General features: G+C 44.7%; 1 protein-coding gene across 1 annotated transcript in view; it reads right to left on the bottom strand.

The window, feature by feature from the left end:
- The window catches only part of PHF12 (PHD finger protein 12), a gene marked incomplete at its 5' end in the record, with an annotated part of 32,138 nt that overhangs the window by 1,061 nt on the left and 7,906 nt on the right, over positions 1-23,171 (bottom strand). Inside the window, 12 exons of the mRNA XM_082008686.1 lie at positions 245-383; positions 2,095-2,177; positions 2,733-2,831; positions 4,906-5,049; positions 6,412-6,534; positions 8,569-9,385; positions 10,466-10,627; positions 11,268-11,432; positions 12,115-12,247; positions 13,371-13,491; positions 14,039-14,426; positions 15,991-16,063. Of these exons, the coding sequence (XP_081864812.1) occupies positions 245-383; positions 2,095-2,177; positions 2,733-2,831; positions 4,906-5,049; positions 6,412-6,534; positions 8,569-9,385; positions 10,466-10,627; positions 11,268-11,432; positions 12,115-12,247; positions 13,371-13,491; positions 14,039-14,426; positions 15,991-16,063 (2,447 nt within the window). The remainder of the gene's footprint in view (positions 1-244; positions 384-2,094; positions 2,178-2,732; positions 2,832-4,905; positions 5,050-6,411; positions 6,535-8,568; positions 9,386-10,465; positions 10,628-11,267; positions 11,433-12,114; positions 12,248-13,370; positions 13,492-14,038; positions 14,427-15,990; positions 16,064-23,171) is intronic.

The raw sequence follows: 23,171 nt of genomic DNA, 5'->3' as shown, positions 1-23,171 counted from the left end.
AGTCATCTGCAGTGAGGGGCTGATACAAGGGACACAGGAGCCTCCCCCACAGCCCCAGAGAGGTAGAGGCATTTACACATCTATTTTGGCAGCCAAAAAAGAGGAAGCCGATCAGGTCGAGAGCAGGAGTAAGCCACGTGGGGATGTGATGTCTGTAGCACAGACACACTCCTGCACCCGCTCCTGTCCCCCTCTAAGAGCTCCCTGCGGGGTTGCGCAGGGCTGGCGCTGTAGAGACACTCACTTATCACACTCTGCACTTTGGCAACAATACTGCTGGGAGGAGTGGGCGTCATCTTCTCCGAGAAGTCACACGAATACAGAACGTTGTCCACGGTCGTCCCATGCTCACTGTAGTTCAACAGCTCGTAATGTTTCGTATTCTGAAAAAAGGGAAGAGGAGGGGAATCGAGACATCAAGTCAGAAGGGCTTCTGACTTAATGTCTCGATTCCCATATACATCTCTGGAGCACTGAAACACAACCCCTCTCTCCCTACAGCTGTTGATAGTTAAATAAGATCAGGTAAATATCCTTCAGCTTCAGAGACCACCAACCTGAACCTCGTGCATGGCTCATGCTCACAGAACAGCCAGCTTTCCAGCAAGAGCTGCTTCCCAGGATGCTTCCCGGCAGGGAAGAGGGGCCAAAGCAGCTTTGAAGTGGGTTTTACCTACTGCACTTGGACTGACAGATCTTTTGTAAACATGGGTTCAAGCTGATTCTCACAAAGCGAGCATGCCATTTTAACAGGCACACTAGACACAAACTTAGCCCAAGACCTGTGCCTAGCAGGAAAAAGCATGCTTTGGAAAGCAGCCACAAGATAGCAAGAGGGATGCCAGTGTGCTGCAGCAGCCACAAGATAGGGACAGCCTGGGATTTAGAGGCCTTTTGCAGACGCTGAAGTGCCAGGAGACATTACCGTGACAAGCATTACACAGCAGCACCACACTCAACTGAGCTTTGCAGAGGATGTTGGCGGAGTGGAGGAGATTTCAGGTTAGCTCACAGGAATCATCTGAGGGCTGAAGACCTTGTACCCCAGGGACTACTGAGCTTTAATCAAGTTACAAAAACTCTCCATGCACAGGGGAGTAAATTTCCAAGTAACCTGCTAGACTGCAGAGACAGAGGCCAAGCATGAACTGCCAGTGGCCAGCAGCAGCAGACAGAGCCAAGGAGGGGGAATTCTCCCTCCAGAGCGACCACAGCCATAGGAGGCCTGCTGGAGTATGGAAGAAGTTCAGTGCCTAGAGCCTGATTTAGGATTGACCACTGTGAGGAGATGCTTCAACACAGATTTAAGGTCTGGATCCCATTACCGAGTATGTTCTGTAGCTTGTAGTGCACTGGAGAAATGGCTAAAGCCGGCTGCGGGTTAATCCTGAATCCTGCTCAGAGGCTGGCTGACAAATGGCAATATAAAAGACTATCTTGCTTCAAAGACTGTTGCCATGCTAAGAGACATCTCCAGTGGCGCTTTTATTGGCAGACCCGCCAGTCTATTTACTTCAAGAACAAACTAATCTCTGGATTGTAGTTAAGCAGCTACTGTAGACCTCTGTTTATGGAGAGAGCTTAACTGAAATTTTAGTTAAAGAAATAATTTATACAGAGTACTGCAGATGGGCACCAACACTTTGCACCACCATCACACCTGAAAGCAAGAGACTTGGAGCAGTTGCCTGGTTTGTTCCAGGTGAGGTTTGATGTTGACACATAAAGTTCGGCTTTTATTAACAACCCAGCTGTATCAAAAAGTATCGAACTGTTTCTATGACTTTTTCTTCCCTAGACACCAGCAGTGACAGCGCTTACTTGTGGTCAGTCTTCGTCCACAGGCAGCTAGCTCAGAGAAATCATGCTGGCAGAGCTCTGTGCTTCAGAAAAGGGTTTGACAGAAACCGCTGACGCAGCCTTCACTGGAGTGAAACCATTCACAGCCCTGGCTCTTACTTTGTAGTCCACAAAGGAGCACCACACAAAGGCAACCTGCTGCCTGCATCTCCAGCTCACACTGCCATGCATGCCAAATAACAAAAATTAGAAAAAAACCCCAAACCAAAACCCAAAAACACTCACGCAACTCACCTCATCATAGAATATGCAGGCATGTTTGCCAGACACATAGTTACAGTGACCATAGCTTGTAAGGCACACATCCATATCAGCTCCTGTCAACGGGGAGGACAAAACAGGCTCAGTTCATTTCAGAAAAAAAAACTGTCAGGCAGCAGAGAACAACAGACAGAATTAAACTTCAATTAGCAAAACAACAGGGGAGCAGCTGCCTTTGTCCAGGCTCCCAGGACTGCATGAATAATGCTGCGATAAGCCACCGAACAAAGTTTCGGTGGGGGAAGGGACAGCTAGCAGCTCCATGAAGGTTGAAGAGCATTTTGCAGATACTGGGTCTATCCAGAGCACCAGAAGAATCTAAGCAGAGAGAAATTAAACCCACAAGCAAACTGTAACTCTTCTCTCCATCAGTTAGGCATGAATCTCCAAGGCAGCCATTCTGCCCATTTTGGTACCAGCCAGCTTACAAAGGCACAACCCCACAAAGATTCAAGTGGACGGGGAATTTCCACGTTTCTTGGTGGCAAAGAATCCCAGTACAGGCAGCCACAATGGGTCTATTTTCTTTGACACCCACCTGGCAAATACTGAGAGAGAGTCAGAAAGAACCACCCCGAATCTGAAAGCCAGTGCAGGAAAAAGCTACTCACCTGTCCCAATGTAGAGGGTTCGATAGCACATATTGACTGCACCCCCTAAGCCCATCAGAGGATAAAACACCGCCCGGGCTTGCACTTCCTTTCTTTGCGCTGCAAGAGAAAAAGAAATTACTTGCACAATGTTACAAGCTACAAAGACTGCTTGACCCCAGAGTGCCCCCAGCGCTAGACTCTGCAGAAAGCACAAATCCTAAGGAGGATGCAGTCAGCTTTGGCCTAAACTCCAATTCCTAACCCTCTAGGAATGTTGGTGCATTAAACATCTTTTTGCCAGTCATCAGGGAAATCTGCTCCCTCCAGTAACCCACACAAGCCATGGAACTGGGGGAATGTTCATAGCAAGTGTGCACAATGGAGCCACACTGAGGAAGACAGAAGCCTCCTACCACCAGCTTCATTCTTAATCTCTTCCACTTTGGGTAATCGGAGTCTTGCTGTCAAAGTGCCACTTTAAAAAAAAATGGTGCTGGTGAATGTCACCAACTCACAGCTGCTATTTCACTTCTAGTGAAGCTGCAGGAAAAGCACATGGATTGAACAGGGCTTGTCCAGGGACCAACCCGGCTCCCAGGACAGGACGATTTACCGAGTGGACTCCTTTCACCCTCAGGTTGGTCCCCACGGCACACTCGACAATGGCAGCTCCAGGGCTGAGCCTCCAGAGCAGCTCCCTGGCAGCCAAGTTCAAATCACACATTCTCAGATGCCCACATGAACGGGACTGAAAAAAAAAAAAATCACCTCCTGTGGAACAGATATCAAACTGTGGAGCACACAGGCCTAGCCACAATTTCAGCAGCTGTCTTTCGGGGATAAGCCCCTTATAAGCAAAGTTTAGGCAACTCCTGATACTACACCTGCATAACAGTTTTACACTGAGTGTGAAATCAAAGAACAGAATGTGAGGATTACAAGAGATTGTTTGCAGTCACCTACATCAAGAACATTGGCCACACTGAGCGGCATCACTAGACGTGCAGCATTCAACGCAGCTGAAATGTGCAGGTTCCCACCTCTGCCCAGCTGCCCTGCACAAGTCCTTTCAGCTGTCTGGCTCTGCTGGCTCAATGGGGCTCACTAAAGGCTTTGGATCTAATATTTCATCAGCAACGCTAAAGAGTCAGCTGGATGCATCATTTCTGCCCAAAAAGGGTGACGGGTTAAGACAGCATCAGTCTGCTTTTTGAAAGGCAGACCGCTGAAGAATTTCCAGAACTCATCTGTTAGCAGCAGCACAGGAACACAGCTCGTATCACAGCCTGGTGCTGTGTCCTACAGCAGTGTTCAAAAGAAGATTGACAAAGCCTTTAGAGAACGCTGTGATGCTACAGCAGCAAGCGAGCAGGCAAGCACAGTTTCAGAAGAAAGTTACTGACTGCTAGCAGACTTCCAAAGATCTTATCTTGGCTATTTACACCCAGGCCTAGCAGAGGGGGAGTAGACAACTGTCTACAAGGCTGTCCAGTTAGTGCTCGAAAGCAGATTAAATTGACTGGCTGCATGCAGAGGAACACGAAGCCTCGTTTGCCCTGCAGCTTTAGGTGTTAGCATGCCGATACCAGTGACCATAAACAAAGCCAATGCTGAATTCGGGAATCTGGAGATTTCCAACAGAAGCGCAAGTTGTTTTCCATTATTTGCATTTAGTGTTTCAGCTTGACAGTGACATTATTCTGAATGGGCAATGACAACATCACACATATATTCTGTGCCCCAGTTGCTCCTGTTTGTGTGCTTGGCTCACAAGTAACTTCTCCAGAAAGAAAGAGCAGGAATTCACATATTTCTCTTGCCCATCTTAAAGGTGAGAACAAAAAAACACCCCAAAAAACAAAACAAAAAAAAAAAAGGAAAAAAAGCAGCTGAACCTTCCCATCTCTTGCTAATTCTAAGATGAATAAAACACAATACACAAGGATTTCCAGAAGAAGAGGGAAAGTTACTGAAGCTATTTCCACAGCCATAATTTGTAAATAATTAAGTAGAGGGACTTGAAGGTGTTTCTGGCCAGTGGATATCCAGAGTAGGGGATGAGAGGAAAGAACATGAAAGGCAGCATCAAACAGATACCAGAAGAAGAGGGAGATCTCCTTCAACAAATAGGCAAGGGAGTGCCAAAAAGCTATGACTCAACATAAACCAACTATTCTAGGGCTGCTCTTACCTTCAATGTGGTTTCCCACAGGAGATTGCTGATGGGAACTGACGCTGCTCGCTAGAGACTGAGCTTTGGAAGGAAAGAGCTGATGTATTCTCTGCAAGGCCAGAAACTTGATCAGCTGCTCATCCAGCATATTTATCTCAATGTCTGTTAATAAACAAAACGCAATTAGTAAGTTATTCATGGAAAGGGTGCAATCTGAGCTGCAGTGGATTTAACTGTCCCACTGTCAAACTTGCCATTTGCTTCAACGGCAAAGACTTGACAAACTGTGCAATATCAAGAATCTTACATAGAGGTGATCTATTACTTTGTATCATCTCCTGCGACCAGCGCGCCAGGAGAGTGCCAGCAATGGCCAGAGAGCTACAATGCACACAGCAAGCAGACGTTATGGGGAACAAGGACCGACAAGTTGAAAATCTGCTGTTTTGGCTCAGAATCAACAGGTCTGCAGAGGTGGACATCTTGCGCCTCTGGGCAGCAGGTTGGGTCCTTTTTGTGAAGCTTCATTATCGAGCTAGAAAGTCTAACCCTACATTACAGAGGAAAGCTGTAACCACCTTTGAAGCTGCTACAGGCTCGTTTGAGTCATACACTTTTGTAGCGGGGTCAATTAAATCAAACAGGGCAATTCAGACAATATTATTAACGAGCTTTAAAGCAGATCTGTTGCTGATAGCTTTGAAGTATTTTTATTTGTAAAGCCCTACAGAGGTCTGCTTTCTGGCAGCAAGCAGGCTGGCTAACCTCTTCTTCCAAGAGCTTTCTCTACATCAACAACAGTTAAAATGGCAAGCAGAAGAAGCAGAGCTATTAACAGCCTTTCCCGATAGCAGAGAGGTAGTCTGGGCAGGCTGAGCAGTCAGGGTTCACCAAAGAAAACGGGGTCACACTAGTAATGCCAGAAAGGCTGTTCTTCAGAGGTGGAAGTCATCTCTGGCAACTGCCTCGCTATGCTACTGATGATTGCTGTTCAGCAATCTCCTCCTCCTGAAGTCACTCCACTAAGGTTTGGCATTTCTTGCCAAGTACAACAAAAGGAAAATAAATGGGCCAGTCTAGGAGAAGACTGACAGAAGCAGAAATAAATCAGAAAATTAACTGACCCACTAGAGCATCAACACTCAGGTGATTGCTCGACTACAAGATCTATTGTTGCTGGACTTTACGCCTGTCGGGAACAGCTCTGGATTGCAGCTAGCACCACAACATGGCAGGGCTGCAGGTTTCTGCATGTGCATTCCACCTGGAAAGCAGCCTGTGCAATAGCTTTGTGATCGTTCCCCAGAAAAGCTTCAGGCAGACACACTTCATTGGCCTTGCTGCCTTGGCAACACTACAAGTAGGGAAGCATGTGACATATTTAAGGTAATGTATACCCAGCTGGGCCCTCACCTGACTGCAACCCTTCTTTATCTCTGGAACTTTTCCTGAAGCAGAGACCAAATGCTCTAGGGAAGCAAACACATAGGGCTAGTAGAGACTGATAATGAACTAAATACTCACCGCCATCCATAAATGCCTTCAGGGAACTGGTGAGGTCCAACATAGCTGCAGAGTTTGAACTGAGTGATGAGGGTAGAGTTAAAGCGCTTCCTATGGATAAGGTGCTGGGACTGACCTTACCATCTACAGAGAAAGATGGTGCAGAGAAAACATGTCACTGTGATGTTTGTGAGACATGCACCCAACCCTCAGGCTGCACTTCATTTCCAAGCTGCTCAGAATGACTAATTTTGCTCATAGTCATGCTTTGAAAAAGGCCTGAATTAGAGGCCGTTAGGTTTCTTCTGCTCACAGAAGGACGAGTGTGTGCCTCCAACAGAGCCAGCTGCCGGCTTCCGCCTCTCGCCTCCAGTTGTCGGAAGAATTCTGGACCTATACATTTAAGCTCCCACTCCCTGTTTGAAGCACCAGCAGCAATGACAGCCTGTAAGTGATGTCCTGCAGAGACTGGAAAGATGAGCTCAAGTCCCCAGGAGCTTGAAGAGCTTACTAAACCTAGAGACATTTGCCAACTAGCTTGTCTATGTCTGAGTATGCATAGAAAGTACAAATGCCCCATTTTTATTTCTGCACGATTACCAACTCTGGAGTGTACTTCACTGTTCCAGTAAGAACATGACAGTCATAAGCAGATTTTATTGTTTACAAAATAAAATCCTACTGCCTTGGCAGTGACCATGCAGCTGAAAGAGGTAATGGCAAATGCCAGGAAAAAAAATCCCTTTAATGTGTTGTTGATACCAGATCTTCTTGACTTGGTTTGCTACAAAGTAGAACTACTATAAACCTGAAATTTATGGCAAAAATAATAAAAGGTCAGAAATTATTTTTATTTTTGTACTCTGCAACAAAATTTGCATACCATAATTTAAGATTTGTTATAAATATATGTATGCATCATGTTAGATGGAAATTCTAAATATTACACCTTTCCCAAGAGATGCTGTGCCAAAATGACATTTTAATCTGCATTTTGTAGAATGCAAGCTTTGCACCAAAAGCAATTACTTAACATCTTAATTAACTGCAAAATTATGTAGGGTTTGCAGTGCTCTTCAAACCACAAGCAAGAAGTTTTCCATAGTATGGTCTAATTTCCTCTACCAAAACTTCTCCCAGTCTTGCATTTCTAAGCAGGGCACAGTCAAACTAGCAGCCTCAGAGTAACCAAGTTCATTCAGCAATAAGCAAGGAGGCCAAGAACTCTGGGGACTGCTTCCAAACACCAGGTAAAGCTCAGAAGTTACTCATTAAGGAATTTAAGAAAGAATTAATAAAAAAATGTTGCCTCTGTTGCTTGCAATCACCAGATCTGAGCCACTCCACGTAAGCTTGCCACTGAGCAGCTAGGAACTGCAAGACAAGGGACAGACAGCTCTATTGCGTGCTTTTCAGCGACTGCTTCAACCCAACCTGCACAAAGGGTTTGAGTGTTGAGCTGGTGTGGGGCAAGGAAAGAGAAGGAGAATGTTTTAAGTGAAAGCTTATTCTAGCAAAATTTGAGTTATGGGCAATTACTCCAACTTCAACATCTATCTGTGATGATGTTTTTACACTTTAAGAGCAAGGTTTTTGGGTAAAACAGTATCTCCAAGTCTGTAGCTACCCTGTATTAACAGACTAGCAGATACTAAACAGACGACAGCTTCCGAAGTCCACACTTCTCTAACATCAAGGCTGCGTAGCTGAAGACTTCAAACACATCTGTACTAGGGGACACAACCATCACCAGAACAGTTACTGTGTACAGAGATGATAGGATCAGATGCCAGACAGCTCTTGTGAGGAGGACTACCTTGCAATCAAACTAGTGCTTTAAAACAAGTTCGTCACTTTAAAGCAGCCAGTTGTTTCAACAGCGCGATAGCAGCCAACTGATTTAAGACTACTGTTGCTTTCCAGAAGTAAACTGATCTACTATCCTGCTTCTCAGGACAGAGTTCTCCTCTCAGGTATACGCTGCCAGCAAAAATACATCCCACGGCTCCCATGAAGGGACCTAAGACAGAGGAGACCTGAGAAACTTCTCCTGATCTCCACAGAAAGCCCAGTTCCCAGTTAAAGGAGGGCACGCTGCTAGAGCCTTGGGGTTCAGAGTAACATTTAGCCTCACACTTTCTGAGCCCCGGGGGCCAAGATCAGCTGTTCGGCACATACCTGAAGGTGGTGCTGGTGAACAGAATCTGTTTGTGGACCCAACAGCAGAGATCCCATCTCCTGCAGCCTGTGGAGGGGTGAGAGCTCTCGTCGCGGTCAGAGGGGAGCCCATAGATCGCAGGTCTGCCGTCAGCGGTGGTCCTATCTGTGTCTGCACATTCTTTCTTTGCAAAGTGCTGGTGGTCTCCAGGCTGGCACAGGAGCTCGATATGGACGTAGGCATACTTGTGACTGGCGCAGAACCCCTTTGTGCACAAGAAACCGGTCCTGCTACGTTCTCCGTTTTGACAATGGTTCCAATGGTGTGATTCAGAAGTCCACAAGTCGCTGAGGGCGTGAGGGGCTGAGGCCACGTTTGCCGATGAGACAAAACAGGTATTGTGTTACCAGATCCGATTAGTCTCTGGGAGTCAGTCAACTGTGCTGAAGATTCGGATGAAACACCATAGAAATGAGGACCATTTACTTTAATGTCAGAGGCTGTTGGCCCATTCGAAGTCCCGCAAGAAGACACCTTCTTGGATTTATCTATACAAGAGCTGCAGTTGACATCTTCCTGTGACAAAGTCTGCTGGGATTGCGAGGAGCTCAAGGAATTCTGGGTGGTAATCCCTGAGGTGCAGGATGACATGGAATAGAGGGAAGGTGTGGGTGCCTTGTCAGCTGCCTGGTAAGGGTTGGTGAGTGAGCTGTCTGCCACAATAACAGGCTTAATATCAGCCTTCTCTGTTTGTTCAGAGTCCCAAAGCGAAGTCATCTGCTTAGCAGATAAATGTTTCAATATGCTGCACTGGAGCGCAACAACACTACAGAGCCACTGGGAAGAAGAAAAAAGTGCAGGTTAGCTCCACAGGCAGACAGCGCTCCAAACCTCAACAGTTACTTCCTCTTTCACCCAGCTTGAAGAAATTCAGCTGCCTCACTGTGCTGCTAACCGCTCTGACGCAGCCTGGAACTACAGCATCTGCTCTATGCTCATCTAGAAGCAGGAGGCAGCTTTGTCCAGATGTACCAAAATCAAGTACTGTTTATCTCCATGCTGGGGACAGCACACAGAGGAGCTGAGATTAAAGGAGGGAGAAGGCAGCAGATGCACTTCCTCACCCCCAAACTCTTCCTTCTCTTCATTTGTTAAGTGTTGCAACTCTTTCGCTAGTAACATACACATCTTTCACTAATACAGGCTTCCCTCCAAACACAGTCCTCCAACTTTGCAGCACGCTGGAAAAGAAATGCTGATCTACCTCACACTACAGGGAGTCACCTGCCAAATCTGGGGTGGAGAGCACCTTTCCTTTTACACAAGGTAGAGGATGACCAAAAGCTTAATTTGAAGTTTTAAGCTCCATGGTGAATATGCACCTGCCACATAGAAGAACCCCACCTAAGCTAACAGAAGGACTTAACTACGCCACTGATTGCAAAGCAACGTGCCTTCACATTGTGGAATCTTGCAAGTTTCATACAAGATTTAAACACTCATCTGACATTGCTTATCAAATTGGACTTTTAAATCAAGAAAAAGCATCCCAAACCCAGGATTTTAACATACAAATAAACGTGTCAGAGCAGCCTTACATAACCAAATTGGAAAGTATTTCCCCTCAGCCAGGAAATAAAAATGACATCTAGACCAAAAGCCCCTAACTCCACTCTGAAGACCAGAAGGCTATTTCACTACTTCCCTGAAGTGTCAAATGAGGACTTTTACATTTCACCTGTAGAGCTAAAATGAAGTTTTAATGGGCAAGGGTGTCAGAGACAAAACAAGCTATCACCTTCAGACATGATTTTGAGACTGGTTTCCTAGACAACTGCCCTGATCATGACTGAAATGGAAGAGGATCTTTGTACCAAAACAACTACAGGCAGCGTCCAAGCATTTGACTTCATTTACCTCCTGTTGTTCTGTCTGGCTGGCTAAGTGCTCAGTGTTCAAAAGGTGCTTCTGCAAGGGTTCCTCAGGGATCCCGTTACAGATCAGCTCGCCATCTCTAATTGCTGCAGGCGCAAGTAACGGGGGTGGAAGCCGGTATTGGGACTTTATAGCATCAGGAACCTACATTGCAGAGAAAGAAGATCACACATGAGAACAATTACTCAAGAATGACTAGTTAAACAAAGTGCCTAACCAGCACTACGCTTCGTGTTTGCTGCTATCTGACCCAAAGGAACCCTGCAGACAATACATTAGAAGTTTCAAGGACTGAGTACTTTAAATTGATGCAGCCACACTGAAATTAATAGGTTTTATTCCCTTAGGTCAGCACAACGTGGTGGCTACAGCATAGAAGAAGTCATGCAATAAAGGCCAAGTAAGAAGGGAAACCTGTATGGCACTTTTCAGACATTCTGGCAGCAAATACTCTTCAGCATTTAACACAGAAAATGCAGCAGCCCCAATTCTGCCTGTAGGGCCATCTTCAGGAGATGGTGTTTTGTACTTTCTATGCATATGGTAGATTTAAAGGCTTATTTCTAATAGCTGAGCCTTATGGTTGGTGGAAAAAGAGCTTCTTAAATCCTACACGTAGTGAAAAGTAACTGCTGACTTCCAGACCTCTCACCAATACATTCACTCAGACCCCACCCTCTTCCTCCTGCCCCAAAAGGCTATCCCTACGGGGCATGCTGGTTTCCCCTCCAAACCAGAACACGTACACAGGGATTTTTACCAACACCTACTTGTTTACACATACCTTCAAACCTTTTCTCTTTACTGACTGAAGAACTCTGCGATTCGGAGGATGTTTCTTATGGATTCGGTTTAAGAAATCCACTTTGACAACGTGCTGAGATATGGTGTCCTGGAACCGGTCAAATACTCGGCACCGATTACTCAGGGTCAAGTTCTTCTGGTTCAGCTGGGTGATCAGATAATGCCACAGGAGTTAGGGATCTGCAGGTCACTCTAATGTACCCTAAGACTTTCACAACGCCTCGTAGCACTGGCAGTACAGCATCAGCTCAGCTTTAGACTATTTGTTTCCTGCAGCACTAACCATTTCTGTTAAAGGACACATTGCTGGAGATGAATACAAAAGCATTTAGAGGCCTACTAAGCAGCATCAATGCTCTCAGCAGCAGTTTGTCTGGGCACAAGCCCTTTGTTTCAGCCCCCTGTTTCAAGTACACTGCTTTTCCACAAATGAAAACTCCCTCTTGGAATGAAAGTTTTTTGGGTTAAGCATGCAAAGAATTACTTCCCCCATTTGTAGCACTGTGCTGCTTTGTATCACAGTTCTGGAAGCTCATCTAGATCTTAAGGAGTCCAGTCCGAAAACTAGACAAGCTGTCAGTGAGCCACAATCTGAGCTGTCAGCTTCAGTTACAGGAAGGAGTTCCCCCATCTTTAAATTTTATTGCAGATAGCAGCATCATATTCCTTTGGAGAGTGCGTTGCTTGCAGCAGGAGCTTTACAAGCGTTACAGGGAGCAATAAGAGCTCTGAAGCTGTTCTACATTTGTTGTACTTTGTCCTTTAATGGACCTGCCAGGTTCCACTCCAGCATCCGGTTACCATACTGCAATCATAGTCCTGCTTACCACCACATGTTCTATGTGATTTGGGCACATCCATCTACCCAGAGGCATGGCAGTAAGCGGTGGCTCCAGACAATCCATGTGGAACAGGAGTGGGCAATAATCACACTGAATTAGAGGTGCCACTCTGCAACTCCTGCAAAGAGAGTGCCATATCTTATTTCCCATACAGAATATAAACTGAACACGCAGGCAAGCTCAGCTAACCACTTCAGCTTATCTTTCCCCACCAATTCCCCTACATTATATTACTTGCATCTAAAATTAGGCTTCTGATTTGTAACTTGATCTATATGGACCTTCTGCAAGACCCATTCAAGGCAAAAGGACTTGCCCATGCACATGAGCATTTCTTGGTGTAAGAGAGGTCTTCTGGCAGGAAGAGATGACGTTGCTGGAAAGCTCTAAGCACCTGTCAGATTCATATAAGCAACTTTTCAAGTCAACCTTGTGCATTAGATCTGAGTGGCTTTGTTTACAGCAAAATTCAGAGATCAAAAGGAAAACTCAGATTTAGGTTACTACAATTTTCTGCAGGTGAATCTTGTGCGAAGTTGGGACATTTACTTCAACAAGATGTTCTCAGAACAAGTCTCAAACTCCAGAAAGCTACTACACCTGATACCCCATGCTTTAAAGAAGTCTTCACTCTGCAACAAAGTCATCAGCTGTTCTCCGCAAAAGCCCACCTGAGTCTCCAGCCTATTTCCAGAAACTCTCTGAGTTCCTGGAATAAAGTTTTTCATTTTCACCGACATTTTGAATTGGGATTTATCTGTGCGTTTCTTATGCGGTTACAAAAAACAGCAGTATTTTGTACTAGTTCTCAGATTTACTATTTCAGCACAATACTCCTATTTGCCTTGGGCTTTTATCTCTCTCAGTAGATTTCTATTTCCAAAAGGTCACCTCCTCACATATTTCTTTCACGAACCATAAACAAATATCTCCGTTTCACAAACCACTATCACTTCAGTATTTTTTGTAGTAGAAAAACACCAAAGACAAGATGGCTCACTCTCTTCAGGCTACATTTTAAAACCCTTTACAGCCATGCAGGGCTGCAGAAGCCACATCTACACTTGCCATGGTTAAACATCTGTTATTTAGCAAAGATGATGATGCCCCCATTTGTTTAGAGGATTGTAAGCAAGTAATGAAGGAGAGTGGGAACAGGTCATCTACTTTTTTTCAGCAGTAACTTTGCTCCGGTGAAGGGCACAGCTACAGCGAACAACTTTCCTGGAAGAGTCAAGTACCTGTTGCATGTGAAGCAGACTTTCACTGGCAAGGGAACCAAACCATTGTGGTCTAACTCGTGTTGTGCTTTCTTGACATTCTTTCCTGTGGTTTCTTCCTTTCTCCTCCTCTTACTAGTACCTGAAAGTAAATTTTAAAAGGCTTTGGGTTACCCACATAGCAGAGATTTGCTTTCTGGTAGATACGCATTATCATCTCAGGCGGAGGCAAAAAGAAAGGCAAAAAGAGATGCTTAAGGAACCTTTATCAACGACTAAATCTAGCCTTAAGTAACTGAGACTATCTTTAAAGGCAGGTATGTTTTATATTTAATCATTTCAGTGACATTCTATACATGAAGTCATTACTTTGTTACTGGATTAATATATCATAAATCAAGTATTTTAACAATTTGAATTTTTTTCTGCAGATCGATGATCTAGACTAAGGTGAAAACAGCAAGCCTCTACCACAAGTGCTGATGGAGGTGTAGTGTCCCCACAGCTCACATGTAAAAGAGGCCCCCCAGTGCTGGACAGCTGAAGGAGGACCAGGGGTAGTTCTGTTCCCTCTGCTTTCACCAGTGAGCATCACTGGAGCCACAACTACCAAGGAGGGAAAAAAGGCAAGATGGCAGCGAGATGCAACTGCAGACATCTTCACCAATACTAGACAAGCCATCGCTCACCTGGAAGTGCTGTGGTGCAGGTCAGTTCATTCGGCAACTGGAACTGCGTTGGGTTCCTTTCCATGGCAGCAGCAATAAGAAGCTCAAAGGGTCGCTTCAGCTGGGGCTGCCCACAGTCCATTTCTGCAATGGCAGAGTCATCATCCACGTCAATTATGTCCTCATCGACATCATTCTGCTCTGAGTTGGGGGTCTCGGTGCTGGCATTGGATGTGGGAGTGCCAGGCCGGCTTGCTCTCCTTTCCAAGATCCTGGCATGCGCATTAGCCCTGATGCTGCTGCTAGACCTGTCCAACAGGTCTGCGTCACTGGTGGGGGAGGTGGTCCTTTTCCCAGATTTGTCCACCAATCCATTTACCTGCCCCAGCTCTTTCTTCTGTTCTCGCTTCTGCACGACATGAATAGGCAGGCTTATCATGGAGGCCACAAACAAAGCACATCAACCTTGACAAATATGCAATCGAAGACAAACAGCATCTGAAAAGGCTTGAGCCACTTACTACAACTTCCCCTGTGAAGTCATTAAAGCCTTGACCTGGCAAAACCAATTTGATTGCCGCTAACATACAGATGACAAAACAGCTGAAGGGAACCAAGCGGGGGGAAGAAAATTAGCATGTCTCTCTCCTTTCAGGATAGCCATATTTGAGTCCAGATCAGGACGTTCCACAGCATCTAGTCCTAAATACTTGACAAAACAGACAACTCTGTTTACTACTTCTTCGCTAGCCAACACTGAGAAACTCCACAGGAGACCATTCATTGTTGATGCAGTCTGTTAACCTTGGCAGTGCATCCAAACCCATTATGGAACGAGGTGAGCTTAAGAATACAAGCACAATATACAAACAACACTGTTATCTCTTGACAACAAGAATCTTGAACAAGGTGGGCAGGGGGAACTGCAGCAGAGGAAAACAATACATTGCAATGACCACAAGATCCATTTTGCAACAGGAGAGGACACTGCATGGCCTAGTATGGGCAACTGTGCACTGCTCCAGTGCCTGACAGCATCACCAATATAGATGAACCAATCTACTCGATCACTAAAATGGCCTGCAAAAGGAGCAAAGTGTTATCAGGCAATTTTTAATATAGAAAAGTAGGGGATTTTTTAGTTCTCTCTCTCTACTTTTTTAATTTTCAACCTTCATTTTTACTGTTGGCAGATGGCTGAACACTACCCTGGAAACATAACAAGGCAATCACTTCAGGAACAAAAGGCTGAGTACATAGTTTTCTTCCAATCTGTTTTGGGTGTCACTTCAAGGGAACAGTTGCTAGATAGTTTGGTGCAGTTTCTAAACCCTCTGCTACACAGTCTTACGTAGTCACAGCAATAAGATGTTTACACTGTGCAAGACAGCTTCCTGGAGAAAAAGCATCAAGGGGAAAAAAAAAAAGACAAGCCACAATCTTGCCCAATCATCTCCTCCCCATCCTGTTCAACAGCCCAGGAAATCATAACTCACTGTGATTTCACCCTCTGCTGACGTGCAACTGCTGTGAAGTCACACTTCTAAAAAACACACGCTAACCAGAAACACAGCACTGATGCCAAAGCTGCATTAAAATGACTCCTGTTTTCGCCTACAGACAGCTCACCTCCTCAAGCATGGGAGCCATTCCCCCTGTGCCACAGTTCTCCCTCCTTTCCAAAAGTGTGGTGAAGGAAAAAGTTTAAAAGGCACAGCTTGACAAAAATGTATCAGACACCTCAGGTTTGGTTCCTAGTAGCAAGGTTAAAAATACCAGGAGGGTCTCATCGAGACCTCCTGGTTTTCTTTAAGCCTGCTCCTAACAAAGCCCTTCACAACTGGGAACACAAAGAGGAACTCTGGTGATATACGCGTACACAGTAAGGGGAGAGGAAGGTATAAAACACAGGGTTCACATTTCAAATGGATAGTGGCAAGGGCAGGGATCATGTCTGTTACGAGAGGCTTTACCTTGCGGCGTACAGTGCAGCGATGACACATCCACTCCCCCGGCGGCAGCATTTCCTCACTGAGCGGAGGGTTGCTACAAGAGAAATACAAAGCAAGGCTTTACTGTTATTTCTGGAATGCCTCTTCTCATGTACACGCAGCCCAAGTCAGGGTAGCTCTGCAGGTTCTGCTCCCGGACACTGCCTTTTTTTTTTTTTTAAAAAAAAAAAAACAAACAAAACAGTGATGCTCCCTGGTTTTGGTCCCCCATACATCCACTTAGCAAGAGACCTTTAAGAAGCTAGTATTCCGTGACACTCGTCTCATCTCCATGATGCAGCATGCTCCACAGTTTCAGAAGACAGTCTTAGAATTGAATAGCAAAGATAAACAGAAGATTCACTTATGTGCAACATATATACCTCCCCCACAACACCAATGCCTCCTTAAATAACTTGATTACTCCATGTAAGACTACACAGATTCCCATGCAGCAAGCACAATCATATATCTAACCATTTCCATTGAATCCCTTGAATTTGCAGTGTGAGTCCAACTGAATAAGCTGCCATGAAGTCTACCCACTGCTTCCCATGTACTCCATCCCTGGGCTCACCTAATGGTTGAAACCACTTTCTATCTTAGGACAAACCAAATACTCTTAAAAGTGTCACCATATACAGCTTGCCTTGGCTATGAAGCACGAGATACATCCTACTCATATGGATCTGCACTTACTACTATAAAGACTGCATCACATCGAAATGACATTCTCATTTTGATGCTAGAAATAAACCAAAGCAAATTAGATGAAGGAGTAGGGAGGACTATTTTGAGAAACGCTTTTCCTCAGTTAAAGGCAGAGAAGCATATGTTAGATTACACACTTTCCTTACAGATCCTACTATTAGCTCAAGTACTTTCCAACACCTCTTTATCACTAATATTTGTTATTTCAGCAAACTGCTGACTTGCAGGAAAAGTGTATGCGCTGTCAGAAAAACAGCCAGTTACCATGCAGCATGGCTTTAAGATACACTTTTAAAAGTTCAGCCTACTGATACTAGAGACAGCTGTATAGCAAATCTGCTCTCTTGTGCTGAACACTCAACAGATAGATGCACTATTGCAGGACCTGGAAGCTCCATTTGCCACTGCCTGGGAAATGGGTTACAAGGGATCCAGCTGGGACTGACTGGGTTACAAGGGGATCAAGCACTAGTGTGGCCACACTAGCAAGGAGCTTGAAAGACTGTCCCAAGAAGCCACGCGAGCACGGGCAGCCAGACTATGGTTCACTTCAGGAGTCTCTATACTGTTTATTGCTCCTACAAACAAATATCAAACCAAATCCAAGTTAAGCTTTAAGAAGTCTCCAGCACTGACAAGCCAAGAGAGGATAAGATGCGTATTTATTGGCCAGTCAGAGCTGTGCTTTGCAGCAAAGGGAGAGGCTGTCTTCCTTAAGAGTCTCACTCCTAGCACGGGGAAAGGGCATAGAATCCCAGCCCAGGCTCCCAAGCCTGAGCTGTAAAAACAAACATGCTTCCTTTGTTTAAACAGAGTCCCGGCGAGCCTTGCCCCGAGCACGCCAGCATGCCAACAGAAAGCCTCCACAGGTACTGCAGCCATCCAGGGTCACACTCAGTCTTGCAACACTGTGCCTGTAAGACTGAAGGAAGAACACAGCAAGAACCAAACTGGTAATAACCTCAGCATTTCTGGTGTAAGGCTCCAGGGAATTCAGTAGAGCCAACACATCTGGCAGCCATTTTAAGGAAGAGTGCAGGGTTTCAGAGGCCTCTGTGTTCCAAGCGCTCCAGAAACGCAGCGCTCTGCATACATGCACAAACATACCTGCAGCTTATGTTTCTCATTTCCGGGAGGACTTGGATGAACAAGAGATCAGGCTCTAGACAAGAGCACCAAAGCCTCAACTACTGGCTGCTTTACATGAAGTCTCAAATGTTTGGCTGAAGCAGTAACTCTCCCCTGCCCCAACCTAATCTTTTGCTAATAGAAGTGGGGAAGGGAGGGTGGAAGGAGAGGAGTAACAAATGATCCCCGTGTGATACTGTAGCGTAAATCCATTCCGAGTCCTGAGGTGGATCCTGCAATGGCTCAGGTTTTACTCCTGCTAGAAACCAAGCTCTTAGTTCTGCAGCTATAGCGAGTATGGATTCATCTGGCCCATTCCCCCTCCCCTCCCAGCACCCCAGGGGGAAAAAAAAACTACAGACTTTGATTTGTTCATAGTGAATTTTAGCCTTCTGAAGCTACCGACGAGCATGCCTGAACTGCTGGAAACACGTCTGCCCCATTCCAATGCACACACGGCGTGCCAGGGATCCACACGCTGCCAGATGCCTCCGGTTATTTGTTTTAACTGTTACCTCAATCTTATGCATTTTACAATGAAACAATTAATACCACAGTGAATCTTGAGAGATGCCTAGAAGAGTTAGAACAGGTTTCTTCTTAAGTATGTTACTGTCCCATTTATTACGTTTGAATTATCTGCTCAACAACCATGAGATCCTACATATACAGTACTCTTAAATGACAGCTTATAGAAGCATTTTAATGAATGCTGCTACCCAAAGGCGTGTGGAAGGAGGGGGAAAAGATTAGTTTCAGACCACCAGCAAGGTTTTAGCTCTCAGACTAGCCTCCTGAATTTTTTGCTCGCTGTCAGAGCCTAACTGCTATAGCAAGTGTATTAAAAGACCGATTCTGCTTCTCCTGGTTAATGAACTGTTCATCAAGGCAGCTCGCTGCACTAACAAAGACTGATGAATGCTGCTCCTGCACTGCTGGCCTCTCTGCTAGCAGAGAGCATTTCCTGGGTCTTAGCATAAAGCCAGGAAAACACTAAAGAATGCTGTTTTAATTGACTAGTTATGACCACATTCTTCAACCTTTTACTGTAAGCGTAAGAGAAACTGATTTTTAAATCTGAACAAGATACTTGATCTTCATGACCAAGGTAAGAATTAGCACTTTGGCAGGAGCACCACGGCCACTTTCTCCCTATCTTTCATAGGTTCATTAGCATGCAGATCTCCAGCCATTAGCGTTTGCTGCCAACAGGACCTGGAATTGTACAGCACCAACTTTATCTTCAGTTACAACACATCTCCTTTCAACTGCACACCAATCAGTTGTACTGTTCTGTACAATTTCGCTGAACCTTTGTTTCAGAAAGTTTCCTCTTTCGTCATCACAGGCAAGAGTGGTGGCTAGCACTGTTTTACCTGGGAGGTTTGGTGTGACCCGAATCAAATCTGCTCAGCAGAATACACATATTTCTGAATTTCAAACAAAGACAATTCCAGAAAGGTGAGTCTGACTTTCAAGGTTAATATCTATACAAACACCTGGAAGACCAACTCACACAAAGCCTCTGAAAATTACAGGAGTTGTTTATCACCATCTATTCAAAAGGCACTACACTGACACGAAGTCACCTGCCATAATAACTTTTTTAGAAAAAGCCATGAGACTGCTAAGTAGTGTGTCCCAAAATTCATACCAGATTTGTGTCATCAAGACTTGCTGTTGTAAACTTTTGGACTAGCTCCCATGGTCAGAACATTATGGAAAGCCTCCCTTAAATAAAATTTAAATGGCTATGATGAAATCAAAAATCTTCACCAGTCATCCTTATCATAGGAGTTTTTATCAAGCAAACAATAGCATGAAGCCACTTAGCTTTTCAATTTCACACTCTGGAGCTCTCATACATCAGACGCCTGTTGTTAGTCTAAAACCTGTAATTACTCTTCACTTTGCTGACCTCAATAAATAAGTAAACAAACGCTCAAAGGAATGGTGAACCTTCTTCAATACAAACTCAAAGAAACCAGTTGCAAGCAAACCTGAAGTTATTTACACACAGCATTTTTGGTGGCCATCTTGTGTCAAAGGCGCGTTGATGCTACCTACAGCATGCTCTGGACCGGCTATCAGGCTGGGGTCATGGTGGCAGGAAAACAAACTGGTGTCAGGTGAAACTTTCTTGGTCAATTTATTTTTGATGCCAGTTGTTTTCAACAATCAGATATTTTTTTTCTGCGCAGGGGAAAATAGTAACCCCATGAAAAAAATGTAGGCAAGAACATTTTTCCTTCTCAGAAATCTTCTAATTCATTTACCAAGACTCAATGACAGGCTTATAACGAAGGATGCTGGTTATGTTTGCTGGTTAGATGAAGGAAGAAGGCTTTCTGCTCTTCTATTTGACTCCTATTTATGCCAAGGATAGATAGAGCTACAGCTGTTCTACCAGCTTCATAAAGAACAAGGCTCCCTGGCTCCCTACAGCAGGGCCTCAATGGCAGCCCCAACTAAAACAAACCAGGGAACCAACCTCACTGTTAGTGCCTCACAAGCGCCCCATTGAGAAACAGGGAAAGTTGCATCATTTACAAATTCAGTTCTTTGAAACAGTTTTACTGTGCCCAAGTTACACATTTCTGTTGACAGCTGCTCCAAAACCCTGCAGGAGGAGACACCTGGAATCCAGTGCTTGGAGCCTCTACTTTATACATAATAAAAACCCACGAAACAAGCTAACAGCTGCAGTCTCTGTCAAGTTCCTCCCCTTCGCAACTCTCTTGCCTTCCTATTGCAACTCTCCAATCAAAGAACAGTTTACAATTTTCTGAAGACAGAAGTCAGACTCCATTACCTTAAAGATGGTTATTAGAAATACTGCCAGCTCTCTCCTCTATTCCAGCAGTGTCAGGATTATTCCTCAGCACAAAATACTCAGTGAAGGTCTAAAAGTTCTTCAAACTCCATCTGCTCCTTATGATGGATGAAGGTGTGGCACTCGGGAGTAAAAGAAACAATCCTCCTGATGAAGCCAAAGATTTCTCAAGCACTGAAGCAGAGACCACCAAACTTCAGATAAGCCAGGCACAAACTGATCACATTAAACCTAACAGATTAACTTTTTGGCCTCAGTTAGGCTCACATATTTTATGTTATACCTACTTGAAGCCAGTAGTGCAATTCACATTAACTACAGAGCACCAGCCACTGTACTTTTACCCATGGTGCAACTCCTCCTGAGGAATGAGGGGAAAAAAGCTTGATAGCAGCAAGCATAACTTTGTTTACACTGAAGTGAAAGTCTCGGGCAAGCATATAAAAAGTTCTAAGTTAGTAACATCCAGCAAGGAGACATGGACATCACTGGTCAGGTCAGTACATGATTATTTCGGCTGCCACCACACAAGGAAGGGGAACAGAAATGACCGTTTCACTGGTCACCAATCATCCCATCATCTGGTACACTGCATCTGCTTAGCATGCATCTTTCCCACAGCATGGCCTGAGTTGGAAATAAGGGTTCAGCAACGGACAGAGAACAGAAGCAGGATTAAAACACCATTATATGGCCAGACAGCGAGAAACAAGACACATGCAAGGGAAGATAAAGGTACACTAACATAATCAGTCCACATGCCAGTACAAGAGCAGAGGAAGACTCGAACTCTTAAAAGAGTTTAAGTAGTATCACCAGGTATGCTATATCCCAAAATTTCATTCACTGTGTGCTTCTTTCTGCCTTCTAAAACAGCCAGAGTTCAACACAGCAAGGGCAGAACATGTGCTGACCAGCAGTTCACGTCCCTGGCACCAGTACTACTGTGCTCCTAAGAACCAAGTACTGTTTCACAAGCCAAAGCACTAGTGTATTATGAATTTGAGTATTTTGAAGCCAGAGAAGTTATTTACTCATATCCTTCCTCAAGCCACTCCTGCTACTCTCATCCTGGGAAGAGAGTGACAAGTACTTTCCTCATGGAAGCACGTGTTATCTACCTTACCTTGCATCCCTCCCCACTTCTCACCAGGGGCCGTGCGCAGGCAGTCCTGAGGCTCACGGGGACTCAGAAAAGTTCCCTCCAACGTGATGAAGCAGAACTTTTTTGTCTCAGACCTGACAAGCAGGAGAGTCCAATCAACTGGATAAGCTGCATGTAAACATGTGATCACCTGATGTAATTAGTTGCTTCTATTTATAGAAAGAACCTGGCCCACAGAGACCATTCCCTAGACAACCCTTTAGTTACTACCCTCATTAAAAGCTGACAAAAAAATTGAAGTATTGGTTTTTAAGATATTAAATTTCCACATATATATAAAAACCAAGTATACATCCATATAAATAAATGTACATTAAAAAGTGTATAATACCACCTGTACTGCATAGGGGGGGTTTGATTATTTTTTATTAAATTAGTTTGGTTGGTTATGAGTGCTGGTATTTGGGACGTATCTGCTAGGAAACCGTCCAGCTTTGTATTTATACACAGAAATAATGGAATTGAATAGGAAGACCTGTTGACATTGGAAAATTTGGGTCAGACCCAGAAATTCAGGCATTGTGCCCATCCTGACTCCCATTTCTTTCCCATGCATCACTCATGCCTGTACTGCAGACAATAGTAACAATAGCCTGAATTCAATGTCCAGATACGTTACCAAGTGTTCAGATCTTTATAGCACCATCTTAACAGATTAGAAGTCATCTTCTCAAAGCAGGATGACACATAGCGCAACATCAGGGGAAAGAAAGAGGGCTGAGGAACAACAGAGCTCTAGTGAGAATCACTTCATCCAATTTTGTCGTTAAAGAACAATAATTGAAGAGACATCTCTGGTGGGGGGAAAAAAAAAAAATCAAAACACAGGTCTGAGAGGTTTCTGAAAAGCGAACACATTCAGCCCTAGCCATGCTGAATGTGTTCAAAGGAGACGGGGGTGAAAGGACAGAAGCAGTAAGGTGGAAAAAGGGAATGCAGCACATCAGAAGAGGATGAAGGGCAAACCCATAAAAGCAAAAGTATGAATTTGTCTTCACGGAGGCACAAGTGAAGTATAATTCTGACATCTACGTGTGCACTAGGCTTTCCCAAGAACACCGGGGAGGAGAGAGAAAAGAGCAGCAGTAGAAATATCCACCAAAAAACCCCCAACCTTAAAGCAGGGTATAAATTCTTTTCTGCCTTTTCCAGATCACCTTCATACCCCGCTCCTGTTGCTATTCTAGATGGAGATCGCTGGGAGGTTCACATGATGCCTTGCCCAAAGTCAGAGGCTGTACAGGCAGGTGTTTCACACCAATCACTAGCGCTTGCCAGAAATTCAGCATGGGGTTTTCAGCCTGCTAAATTGCATCCTCAGGCCAC

Source organism: Phaethon aethereus (assembly GCF_964289735.1).
Source record: "Phaethon aethereus genome assembly, chromosome: 19".
NCBI classification, from domain to species: Eukaryota; Metazoa; Chordata; class Aves; order Phaethontiformes; family Phaethontidae; genus Phaethon; species Phaethon aethereus.
The sequence above is the reverse complement of the archived record's forward strand: the minus strand, read 5'-3'. Positions and strand labels throughout refer to the sequence as shown.